This window comes from Drosophila subpulchrella, chromosome 2L (genome assembly GCF_014743375.2).
Source record: "Drosophila subpulchrella strain 33 F10 #4 breed RU33 chromosome 2L, RU_Dsub_v1.1 Primary Assembly, whole genome shotgun sequence".
Lineage (NCBI taxonomy): Eukaryota > Metazoa > Arthropoda > Insecta > Diptera > Drosophilidae > Drosophila > Drosophila subpulchrella.
Window position 1 is genome coordinate 19767942 of NC_050610.1, and position 13763 is coordinate 19781704.

General features: G+C 38.9%; 2 protein-coding genes across 2 annotated transcripts in view; one reads left to right on the forward strand and one right to left on the reverse strand.

Moving 5' to 3' along the window:
* LOC119546452 (S phase cyclin A-associated protein in the endoplasmic reticulum) overlaps positions 1-13763 on the reverse strand; it is a 37388-nt gene that overhangs the window by 6553 nt on the left and 17072 nt on the right. The gene's annotated exons all lie outside the window — the stretch shown is intronic.
* LOC119546453 lies at positions 9061-10651 on the forward strand. Its single transcript, XM_037852728.1, has 3 exons — positions 9061-9388; positions 9455-9536; positions 10413-10651. Exons 1-3 carry the CDS (start codon positions 9143-9145, stop codon positions 10469-10471), a joined length of 387 nt encoding a protein of 128 aa, XP_037708656.1. The 5' UTR covers positions 9061-9142; the 3' UTR covers positions 10472-10651.

Sequence of the window (13763 nt, forward strand, 5' to 3'; positions counted from 1 at the left end):
AAGGGGCAGGAGATGAGGGGATGATGGTGTGTCTGCAACTGTCGCGCGTATTTAGCGAACGTGTTTTCACAACTAACAAGGATGTTAATTTTTTTTTCGTGCTGGGGATTCTTATTTTTATTTCGAGCTTTGCACCAAATGCCTTTTCACACCCGAAAAAGTCCTGCCTGGGTGTCCTGCCAGTGGTTTAACCCCCCTCGACAGCCATTTTCGTCCTGTGTTGTCGCATTTTATTTTTATTTTGTCGCCATGGTTGCTGCTGCTGCCTCTGCTGCTGCTTTTGGCTGCTGTTTATTTTACGGCACTGACGATTATGTCCTGTCCGGGGTCTGGGGACCGTAGTCCTTGGTCCTTGGTCCTGGGAAAGGAAACCTCGGCCACATCCGATACGTCTCTGGCCGGGGTGTTGGCCATTTTGTGTTTGGATTGATGCGACCAACGAACTAAATACTTTCCACAGGCGAAGCTCAGGCCGGGACACATGACAAACGATGACAGTTCACTGGCGGAAAAGGAGGAGGGCTACACACAGTCAGCGGGGTAAAAGCATCCTTCATCCTTCATCCTTCATGCTCCGTGCTGGCTTTGTGCTTGTTGGTTTAAGAAAATTATTAAGGATATTTTTGTGGTGCTGATGAGTTTGCCGAGTACTTTTTGTCCAGCAGAACCCAACGGAAGGGGGGTCGGATTGACCAACCAGGAGAGCAAACATCGTGTGGGTTGTTCCTGCGTCCGGGCATCCTCATGTCCTCATGTCCGCCCGTCTGTCCTAAGTGTCCTGTGTGCGATGCGAGGCACAAATAGCAAAACAGGAAGCTCAAGTATGTTTACAGTTGACAACGCCAGAAACGCTGTGGGGATATCAGCATGGGATCAGCAGGGATGTGCTTTTAGATTTATTTTCGGGCTTGCACTTGGCCTTTTTTTGGGAGGTGTATGCAGACTTAGGAGGTGGAAACCAGCACTTTAAGGAACTTTTTAAATTTTCTTTTTAATTTTAAATGAACATCTATTAAACACCATGTTTAGGCGTCCTTTTTAAAACCCTACAAATATTTTTAAAAACTAGACATAGTTCTAAAAAATATAATAAAATAAATACTTAATACTCAATAGCATGAATAAATGTTTAATTTATATAAACTATTTAATTCATTCAACTGTTCTATATAAACTATTCAACCTACTTAAAAAAATAATTATTTTAGAACCCTCTATTAACAATAAATATAATTATTAAATATATAGCCAACTTATAAGTTTGTTTTCTGAATTTTGCATTACTTAAGAGCATTAGTATGGTGTTAGTTTAAAATTACGTTTTTATTATCCCAAGATCTTTGATCTACTTTTGGCTAATATGGAATTTAAGATTTTTTCTTTTAAGTATCCTAAGCTAGAAGCACAGATCCGGATTTAAAAGAGCGGGACTTTGGGACTCATCCTGGCAACGGCACGTAGTACTTGCTGCTTTGTTTGTCTCTCCAGTGACCGTGTGTGTGTTGGCGTTTGAGTAATGGACGCTTTTATTTGCGAACAGGACTTCTGGCTGTGTCAAAAGGGGTCAAAATGGATTTTTCGGCTATATAAAAATTGCTGCTGGCCGTGTTTGCTTTTCGACGCTGCTACTGCTGCTGAATTAGTGGCCAGCGAAAGTTCCCGCATCCTGCGGCAGGACATTGCCGTGGCATATCAATCACTCATTTATAGAATGTTATAGATCTGTGTATGTTTATGGTCGGCCACTTAAATAGCAGAAATCTGTATGCAATTCATTTGTATTGCAAACACCGAACGATAAATGAACGCCTTTGTTGATGACTCGCTTTCGTTTATTATGATAAATCACACAGAAAATAGTGAACGGACAGTGAGTGAGGTTTTGTTTGATATTTTTATACCCGTTACTCGTACAGTAAAAGGGTATACTAGATTAGACGAAAAGTATGAAATAAATAGAATGAAGCGTTTCCGACCCCATAAAGTATATACTTATATTCTTGATCAGCCCGTTTGTTTGAACGCTGTGATCTTGAAAACTATAAAGGCTACAATATTGGGATTACTCCAGCAGATTCTAGAGATTCCTGCGCGTCGCAAGTTTATTTAATGAAGTGCCACGCCCATTCTATCGACCACCAACTGCCCAAAACGGTGGCGACCACATTTTCAAAGATTTAAAAGAAATCGTAAAATATGTAAAAAATATATTTAATTTTAGTTGGTTAACTATCAGCTAGTAATGGGTATCTGATAGTCTAGTCATTCAACTAAAGCGTTCATCCTTGTTAGTGTTTGTAAACAGCTCTCGCTTAATTGAAATCAAAACATCAAGCAAACTGAAATATATTTGCACAACAATTTCTCTTTCAATATCTCTTTTCGCAAAAAAATTAAATAATATTAATAAAAACAAAGAAAGCGAATGGTTTGAGGACGACTTGCACTTGAATATCCAATCCAAAAGCTGCAAAATGGATGCAGTGTCACAGTTCTCGGGATCTAACACACACTGCTTCTCACAAAATGCCACTCGTATTTGCTTACAAACATTTAGCAGCATTTTATGGACGGAACGTATCTGAATCTTTTGCTAATCGGTTTTTGCATTTTGAGCACACTTAATGCTAGACGCGTGCTGCTCATTAGCATATGAAAGAATTATATTGCCATTGTCGGCGGGCTTTAAAACAAAATTTGCAATGCACGTGGCATTTCGAACAAATGGGCAAACGATTTTAAAACTGTTTATGGGATTGGTGGCCAAATGGTGGGCACGAAATGGCGAAATTCTATTGAAATCTTTGTTTCGGTAGATTAAAAAGTTGACAAACAAATTAAGCAAATTACATTTAAATCAAACGTTTAAATATGTTATTATCTTAATGCCTGCGAATAACTCTATCGTGTGTTAATTTAATTTGTCTAATTGATTGAATTATGTGGCAAACTGAAGGAATTTTATACAATTATTTCAATTTAGACCTCAATGATTCGATTTGTATTTGGCACTTCTTCAATTTATTTACATTCAAAATGAATACCTTCAACATCGTATGTTTTTAATTTACCCACAAATGATTTGACCATTTTTAACCCCACAACATTCTGTGTTTTCACAAGCAAATCTGCTTAGCAGCTTTTGCAGTAATTCAATTTCAACACGAATCATTGAAATTCATCAGATTCAAATTCATTCAATCAAGTAAAGTCAACAACGGAGGCTGGAAAAATGCCAGCTGGCTGGCATTCTGCACCCGAGAATACACACATATAGAAAACAATCCGAACCCGATTCAAATTCAGGTCGGATTCGGAGGCATGTGCATAAAACTCAACGCCTTGCGGTGGCCTAAAACAACATTAGAAAATTCGGTTGTAGCCGGGCAGGCAAAACAAACGACACACACGGATCGAAAGGTGTTAAATGAAAACTAAACCGGAAAAAAAAGAAAGCAGGGAAAGGTTTTTGCTTGTAGCTACCCCTTAATTTCCCGCAGTGAGCACGAGCCGGAGTTGATTAAAATGCAATTTCAAATTGTTTTCTGTGCCGGTTGTCAGCACTTGATTAAGAGCAACTGTTTCTTTTCGGGGGGTTAAAACTGTCGCGCCTGCGCCTTGCTACTCTGCATTTCCCCCCTCCCAAAAGTCGGAGTATACTTACATATATCCCGGGGCTACCCTATTCGGGTGTCATGTCAAAACAATGCAACCCGAGTCGCAGCTTTAGGGGTAGCAAATCGGCGTCAAACAGCCGGCCAGAGTCGAGAGCTCTGATTGCCCACAAGTGGCTGAGCAGAGGAGCAAGAAGAACAGAAGCAACCCTCGGTGGAAATGCCAATTGAGGAAAATTAAGGTAGGCAAAAGTATCGGGGGAAAATAGGATTCTCATCAAGAATTACAAAAATATATATTTTTAAAACAGAACTTAAGGGAAATCCACCTTTAGACGACAACATTTTTTAGAAGACTAAAAATTAACTGAGAGAGTTTTACCAAACCGATTGATGATTTATGATGGCTTATTTTAAGGGTAGTAAAGTTTACTTCTAAATGACAATAAATCCTTTTTAAGAAATAATTTGGTGATATATTTGTTTGTATTTTGAAGTAAACATTTTTAGTAAATGTTTTTTAAGTAAATATATGAGTATAAAACTTTCTGAGGATATTCTCAGGTAGTTCAAAAATAAATTTAAGCAAAAAAAAGATTTGTTGGCAGTGAACAACTGAACAACTTTAAGTCATAACAACTTCTATCCTTCATTTTAAAAATATATAAAGCAAATTGTTGCTGTATTATAAGCTCTATAATTAATATATATATTTCATTTACAAAACAATCCAAATTCCAAATTTAAGAAGAACTTCAAAACAAAATTTAAAAACACTCTTTCGGCGAGTATACGGCTTTCATTGATAATGCCAAAAATTACACAGCACCTGGTGCCGGCTTTGGTAGCCAACTTTGTTGGCCATGTTTATGCATTAGAGCGCGTGTAAAATAATTTCATGCTGCAAGTTGGTCGCCTCCTTTATGGCCATAAAGGGATTCGGTGGCTAAGGGAGGTGAGGGGATTGTTGTACTTCTGCGGGAGGGTGAACTTTTAATGGGCGACTCGAAAAATGTGGGCATGTGGAGTTAAGTAGCATTATCAGTGGGCGAGAGGACAGGGACATCGTTATCATTAAGAGCCACCAACAGTGTGACATCACCATCATCATCATCATTTTATCATCATAATTATAGCGCTTACTAGGGCAGCACGTACAGCAGCTGTCACTAAAACAGCGGCAAGGGGGATATATATTTATTACATAAATCTCGGGACGGACTAAGACAATTCGTCACAAGGATTTGCCACGCAGAGATCTCAATTGTGGCTAATGGAGCTGTGGCTCGGAATAGTAGTACTCTTATGAATTTCAATTGTCGGTCGGTGATTCTTTTTACCTTTTATACTTCTGCACACAGAGAAATTATAATCCCGAAAAGTATTATGTTAATTGAAAATTCATAGACATTTATATCATTAAGTTCGCATGATGATAATAAGTAATAAGAAATTTAATAACAGACATCTAGGGCAGTTTTCTTGCCCGCAAGTTACACTAAAAGTAGGTTTTAAGAACGGATAACTTTTGAATATTTTAAGTTTAAAACCTTTTTTATTAAGTTTAACATGCCAACGAAAAGGCAGCCCGAAATGTGTTATTTTTGTTAAAATCTGATACCGATAGCTACTTAAAACTCTTTTGATTTTAATTTCATATTATATTTAATTCAAATCCCAAGACATTTCTGTAACACCACCGAATGGAACAGATATTTCTCTCTGTGTATGTTTACATTACTAATATGAAACGCCTCCAACAGCAATAATCACATCAACAGAAGTTTGGACGTGACTCTCTAATGCCCAGCAAGGGTTCCGTTCCGCTGGCAGGGGGTCTCCTTTTGGCCTGCATGTCCTTTTGCCACTTCGGACATCCTGCGGTGCTAATAACCCACTTACTTAGACTTATCCCTTTGTTGAAAGAGGGCAGAGCAGCGATAGGAAGGACGAATCCTACGCAGTCCATCAATTATTGCCCAGGAAATGCAATTCGGAATTGAAAACGAAATTGAATTGACCGCATTTGGGTGCACAATATTTTTATTTTATATGATTTTTTTTGGAAATTATCCCGTGCCAGCCATATCTAAATGGTCAATGGAAAAGGGCACCCCTATGTGCGGATGAATTTATGGTTTATGCTTTGGGTGGACTGTAATGGTTTAATTGCATTTGTAAATGTTTTGGTTGAGGCGGAGATGCGGTTATGATTGGGTGGAAATTCAAAAGTGTCTCAACGGGAGGTCTATGAAAAATTTTGATTGATTAGTAATAGGGTTCGAAAGGTTTTAAAAGTAAGTATACCTATAGATTAAATAAATGTATTATGTTTTTCAAAAGTTTTTTGTAGTTTTATTACTGCAAAAAGATTGGATTATATTAACAATATAAACAAATATCAGATTCTTTAAAACTTATAATTTAAGTTATCACAATTAATTCATAATCATCACATTTACAGCGCACGCATTAGTCGAATTAAAAAACAAGGAAGAACGCTATAGTCGAGTACCTCGACTATCAGATACCCGTTACTCAGCTAAAGGGACCAAAGGTAAATGGAGATATGTAAGCAGCAAAGCGAGATTTAAATGCGCCACCTACCGGCGGAAGACAGATTTAAGCATTGTAGGCGTTAGGGTAGGCGTGGCAAATTTTTTTTTGGATCAATCGATAGGTATTGACGAGACCAATACATTTCAGTTAAAATTTTTTATCTAGCATAAAAATTTTGAGTGCCACAGGCTTGGGCGGTTTGTGGGCGGTAGAGTGGGCGTGGCATATTCGCATAACAAACCTGCGCTGCGTACAAAGCTACGGAATCTAAATCTGAAATCCCAATACTCTATCTTTGATAGTTTCCGAGATATCCGCGTTCATATTTACGGTTTTTTGAAGTTTGGGGGCGGTTTGTGGGCGTCCAAGTGGGCGTGGCAAACTTTTTTTTGGGTCAATCGATAGGTATTGCTAAGAACAATTCATTTCAGTTTAAATTTTTACTCTAGCATCAAAACTGTAGAAGCCACAGTTTTGGGCGGTTTGTGGGCGTTAGAGTGGGCGTGGCACTCTACTGAAACAAACTTGCGCTGCGTAAGAAGCTCAGGAATCTGCTCGCCAAATCTCAATAGCCTAGCTCTCATAGTTTCCAAGATCTCAGCGTTCATCCGGACAGACAGACGGACAGACGGACAGACGGACAGACGGACATGGCTAGATCGACTCGGCTAGTGATCCTGATCAAGAATATATATACTTTATTGGGTCGGAAACGCTTCCTTCTGCCTGTTACATACTTTCCGACGAATCTAGTATACCCTTTTACTCTACGAGTAACGGGTATAATAAAGCGTCTATATACCCGAAATTTTTAACTTTAAAAGAGGTTCCGATTCCCATTTTTTGGGAACTATTGTTTTTTATAGTTTTTCAATATTTGTGTGTGCGGAAAGCCATCGAATTCAATCGGTCACGCTCAAGGACTCGATAGGACTTCAGTTTCGGTCACGCCCTGTTCAAAGTCGCCTTTTTTTGTTGGTCACACAGCTGTCAGGCGAAACCCTTGAAAATTGTTTTGCGGAAATTTAACTAATTTGTGATTTTTCGTAATTAAGCGTTGAATAAAAAACGACGCAGAAAAAGTGTAAAATAAGAATAACAGAAATACAAATCAAATGACAGGCGGCGAGGCGAAAAAGGCAGCTGTGTGTTATTTTTTCAGGGCCGCACCTTCGACTGATAAGAGTTCCAGTTGAGATCGTAATTAATTTCTGGGCTCTCCCCTTGTTTTTTATTTTTATTTCTGAATGCAAATGAATTTGTACGTATCGCCGGGCGCAGCAACAACACTTTTAATTCATTTACCTTGCGACAGTCGTCGGATGACGATGATGATTCAGTTGGAGAGTGAGGATGCCCGAACCCAGACATTGACGTAAATTGATTTTCAACGCTGTAGCAGAAAGAGTGGGGTAGATGTACGCCGAAAGAGATGGCAGCACAGGCGCCGCAAACCGCAAGGCAGTGGAGATCAAGGTATGGCGCATAGAGAAAACCGCAGCGAAAGGATTGCCCTCTCATGAGGTATATAAGATATGCATTTTTATGTACGAGTATCCGCGCCTCGGCCTCTTGGGCTCAACATAAATAATGCGCCAAGTGGCTGAAAGCGCAACCAAGCCACGAAAGTCAGTTTTCGGCTTATCATTAAGCTCCATGAAAACTTTGTAAAAAAAACAAGGAAGAACGCTATAGTCGAGTACTTCGACTATCAGATACCCGTTACTCAGCTAAAGGGACCAAAGGGAAATGGAGATATGCAAGCAGCAAAGCGAGATTGAAATGCGCCACCTATCGGCGGTAGACAGATTTAAGCGTTATGGGCGTTAGAGTGGGCGTGGCAAATTTTGGGTCAATCGATAGGTATTGACGAGACCAATACAGTTCAGTTAAAATTTTGTATCTAGCATGAAAATTGTGGACGCCACAGGCTTGGGCGGTTTGTGGGCGTTAGAGTGGGCGTGGCATATTTGCGTAACAAACTTGCGCTGCGCACAAGGCTACGGAATCTAAATCTGAAATCCCAATTCTCTATCCTTGATAGTTTCCGAGATATCCACGTTAATATTTACGATTTTTTGAAGTTTGTGGGCGGTTTGTGGGCGTGGCAAACTTTTTTTTTATCAATCGATAGGTATTAATGAGAACAATACATTTCAGTTAAAATTTTTATTCTTGCATCAAAACTGTAGGAGCCACAATTTTGGGCGGTTTGTTTGCGTTAGAGTGGGCGTGGCACTCTGCAGAAACAAACTTGCGCTGCGTAAGAAGCTCAGGAATCTGCATGCCAAATCTCAATAGCCTAGCTCTTATTCGAGATCTCAACGTTCATCCGGACAGACACACAGACGGACAGACGGACATGGCTAGATCGACTCGGCTAGAGATCCTGATCAAGAATATATATACTTTATGGGGTCGGAAACGCTTCCTTCTGCCTGTTACATACTTTCCGACGAATCTAGTATACCCTTTTACTCTACGAGTAACGGGTATAAAAACACGATCCTTCCTATGGTAGCTATAGGATATAGTTGTTTGATCCGGCCTGTTGAGACCTATATACTACGTACAATCAAAATAAGACTCTTTGAAAAGATTTCTCTGGATAGCTTTAAAACAGCGGCAGACACATACATATACACTATACATATCATTTAATATCGTGAAAGACATTTTTTAGTGAATTCAAGAAGATGAAAACGATCATCCGCGATATTGCATTCGGTTCGCGAAGTGACTCCCGGCGTCAAAAAATTAGCCACTTCGGAGACACTTCTCAAAGTCACTTCTGCGTGCCTCGATATTATTTTTTACCACATATTTGTTAGACATCACTTACTATATCATCCAGATATTTCACATATATAGAACAACCTTTGAACAACGTAGTTCACTATCTCTAATACGTACTACTCTAAACCTATTTACAAAAATATTAAAGTGGATTTATTTTATTGATTTCAGAAATGTGTGAATCGGCTGGCGGTGATTCAGATTCAGATACGTGCTGCGTAATTTTCTACGGTATATGGAGCATAGTTATTGGAGCTCTTTCCTTGTTGCCGGCGATATATATCATTGTTGACGTCTCGTTGATTATGGCTGGAACAAGTGCTTTCCTCGTGGTTGTCCTTGTACTAACCATTCTATATGCTATTGTCTGCGCGACGTACCTTTTTGCTGGGGTTTTCTTGTTGGTCGGATGGTCATATGTAAGCTGAACTTGTTAACGAATTAAATTTTATATTAATGTAATCTTTGGTTGTATCCTAATATAGCAATCAAAATGGATATTTATGTGTGGAAAAATTCTTAGCTATTTCTTTCCAATTTACACCTTTATGTCCATATTTACAATAAGTAAGCACTTAAAAAAAAACAAGGAAGAACGCTATAGTCGAGTAACTCGACTATCAGATACCCGTTACTCAGCTAAAGGGACCAAAGGGAAATGGAAATATGCAAGCAGCAAAGATTTAAGTGTTATGGGCGTTAGAGTGGGCATGGCAAACTTTTTTTTGGATCAATCGATAGGTATTGACGAGACCAATACATTTCAGTTAAAAGTTTTATCTAGCATGAAAATTGTGGGCGCCACAGGCTTGGGCGGTTTGTGGGCCTAAGAGTGGGCATGGCATATTCGCGTACAAGGCTACGGAATTTAGATCTGAGATCCCAATTCTCTATCTTTGATAGTTTCCGAGATATCCACGTTCATACTTACGATTTTTTGAAGTTTGTGGGCAGTTTGTGGGCGTAAAAGTGGGCGTGGCAAACTTTTATTTTTATCAATCGATAGGTATTGATCAGAACAATACATTTCAGTTAAAATTTTTATTCTAGCATCAAAACTGTAGGAGCCACAGTTTTGGGCGGTTTATGGGCGTTAGAGTGGAAACAAACTTGCGCTGCGTAAGAAGCTCAGGAATCTGCACGCCAAATCTCAATAGCCTAGCTCTCATAGTTTTCGAGATCTCAGCGTTCATCCGGACAGACACACAGACGGACAGACGGACATGGCTAGATCGACTCGGCTAGTGAGCCTGATCAAGAGTGTATATACTTTATGGGGTCGGAAACGCTTCTTTCTGCCTGTTACATACTTTCCGACGAATCTAGTTTACCCTTTTACTCTACGAGTAACGGGTATAATAATTTTAACAATGTTTTTTTAATTTATCTTTAAATTCAATGATGGTTTTTAATTATTCTTAACATTTTGATTTTGCGTTTTAGTTGTCCACTTTGTTATCCTCCCGAAAATATGCAGGTATATGCAAAAGACCTGGCCCTAAAAAGCCGTACGACGACTCGTGTTTTGGATTACTTCACAATTCTGCCAACGCGGTACACGCCCCTATAAATCTATTGTTGTACTGTACAATTCCGGAAAAAATCCTAGAAATCGCCAAACAAGGACTAGCCTGCAAAGTCTGTTACCAGGCGAATGTTTATAAAAATTGTTTGTAATGCTGAATTTTACCGACCTATTAAATGTTTAGCTTACTACAAAACAGGTTTGTTTTGCTATATAGGACGTTCTGAAGAATGTGGGAAATTGTGAAAATCATAGTTTACTGAGTTGTTCAATCATCTTTAAGTTCAAAGGTAAACTTTAAAACGAAATTTGTATACAATTTAGCTATGTGTAAGTCGTATAGCAAAATTCCAGCTTATGGTTACGTGAAGTTTTTCGCAATTTGGTGCATAGTTTTTTTTTTTTGGGCAATCGATAAATATTGACGAGACCAATACAGTTCAGTTAAAATTTTGTATCTAACATGAAAATTGTGGGCGCCACAGGCTTGGGCGGTTTGTGGGCGAAAGAGTGGGCGTGGCATATTTCCGTACCAAACTTGCGCTGCGCACAAGGCTACGGAATCTAAATCTGAGATCCCAATTCTCTATCCTTGATAGTTTCCGAGATATCCACGTTCATACTTACGGTTTTTTGAAGTTTGTGGGCGGTTTGTGGGCGTAAAAGTGGGCGTGGCAAACTTTTTTTTTTATCAATCGATAGGTATTGATGAGAACAATACATTTCAGTTAAAATTTTTATTCTAGCATCAAAACTTTAGGAGCCACAGTTTTGCGCGGTTTGTGGGCGTTAGAGTGGGCGTGGCACTCTACTGAAACAAACGCTGCGTAAGAAGCTCAGGAATCTGCACGCCAAATCTCAATAGCCTAGCTCTCATAGTTTCCGGACAGCGTTCATCCGGACAGACAGACGGACAGACGGACATGGCTAGATCGACTCGGCTAGTGATCCTGATCAAGAATATATATACTTTATGGGTTCGGAAACGCTTCCTTCTGCCTGTTACATACTTTCCGACGAATCTACTATACCCTTTTACTCTACGAGTAACGGGTATAAAAACCAAAATACCAAAAGGTTTTAAACTATATAGTATATATATAGATGTACAATGTGCATTGTACATGTTAAAAATACTAGCAAACATTATTTTTGAATACTCGACCAAGATGCTAGCAGTCTAAACTATTAAGAACTAAAATTAGCTAAGCTAAACTAACAAACTAAACTATTACCTTATATTTAAAAAATATTATAAAACGTGCCAGAACTTGATTAATATTTAAACATTTTTCTGTAAGCTCGTAACCAATTTGTTCGTTAGACCCATGGATTGAACTGAAATTGGATACCTTTAATTTTATAAACATATTCAACCACAACATCAAGTGAATTCACATTTAAAATTGGCAAATAAAAAATAGGAATTAGTTAAATTATGAATGAATGACTTTTATCGATCCTTTTTTAATCCCTTTCAATTGGTTTATAATCAGCATATTAGTTATTGACTTATGACCCTCCGCCACGCCCACCATGCAAAGGTTACCCTTTTTTTATGCGACAGTTGCTACGGAACCCCTCATTTAAAATATCTTTTCAGGCATGAACATTTTTTAAAACTGCGGAATCTGTTAAACTTTTTACAAGGCTGCGCCTCATTAAACCGCCCAGAAATCGGTAGCCACGGGAGCAGGCCCATAACCACGCCCATTAATGCAAATTAAACGCAATGCAGGCATATGCCAAATTCAGGACCTCAGTTCCTGGCTCTGGCTCATCCAGTTCCGTTGGCTTCGGTTCGCTTGGGTTCGGTTTTCGGTTGGGATGTGTCACAGCGCATTATCATTCATAAATCAAAACATGGAAATTGTTTAACGCGGAGTGAGGGGTTGCATTTTGGGCTGGAGAACAACAATATAATAGCCCTCCCCTCGTTTCGCTCAGTCTAATAAACATATATAAAAAGTTATGAATAAATTAAGACATTTGGTTGTCAGTTCGGTTTAAGGGGATGCAGATGGATGTGCCCCCGGGGTTGCTGCTCACTTTTTTATATACATCAATGATTAAACTCGCATTACGCGGAGCATTGAGGGTTAAGGGTAAGGAAATTTTAAAGAGTGCCTGGCAAGTGCCGAGATTGAGCTGTCAAGTGTGCTCTGAAGATTTAACCAGAAAAATGTGCAAAAAATATGGCAAAAAAAGAAAAGAAAGAGGGGCAACGAAATCCAAGAAGCCGGCGAAATGTATCTTGAGTGAAACTCTAGTAAATTCGAGTTATAGATATGGGAGGAAAAATAAATCTGCATCTGCGGTAGGCCAACGAAAGGCAAAGAAAAACACGGATGTGGCAATCACTCCGTGGGATATATAATCCCGATCCTGTCTAGCCGGGTTTTTAAAATGAAAATTCATCAACACGTCAGCCGTCCATCCAATCCATCCATCCATCTATAGAGCAATACCATACCAAACCATTCCATCTCGCGTCGTGTCTCCTGTGTTTTCTTAGTAACGAACGCCACCCAAAGCGTTTTCCATTTACCCCAAAAACACACACACACAGCGAAATGTTGGGGCGACTGACAACGGGGTAAACGTTTTGTCTTATATTAAATATATATATTTTGACAGACGTGGCGAGAAACGAGGGGCTGGGGCCAGGAGAAAGAGTTCGGGCGTCTTCAATTACGACACGCGCGTTGAAAATAAAATTTCAGCAGTTTTTAGCCAACTGCACAGGGAAAAAATATTCCAATAAAGAAAAAATATGCTCGAAGGAAAAAAGTTTCTTAGGAAGTGCAAAACAAATCAATATGGTATTGTAAGTGTCATAAATGTTAAAAACAATTGTCTTTCTGCATGATTTTATTGTACTTCTTAGTAAAAATATATTCTTGCATGCTTTTAGACACCTATATAAAAATATATTATTGCATACTTTTAGACACCTATAATGGCATTTAAAAGGAATTTTAAGATGCTAATGACTTTTGTGACACCCCAGATAGCAAATTGTTTCAATAAATAGCTTAAGTTCTTTATAATATAAATAAAATATAAAAAAACAAATTCCCCATATAATAAAAAACAATTTTCCCAAACTACTAAGAGTTATTTTACAGTGCTTGCCTGCTTTCCATATGGGGCTTGTCACCGGGCAACATAAGGCGGCGACTTCTTGTTCTCCTGCCTACCGCAGATGCTCATCCAGAAAACCAAAAAGATAGGAAAACATAGTCTTGGAAGGGGGGAATCAACGTCAG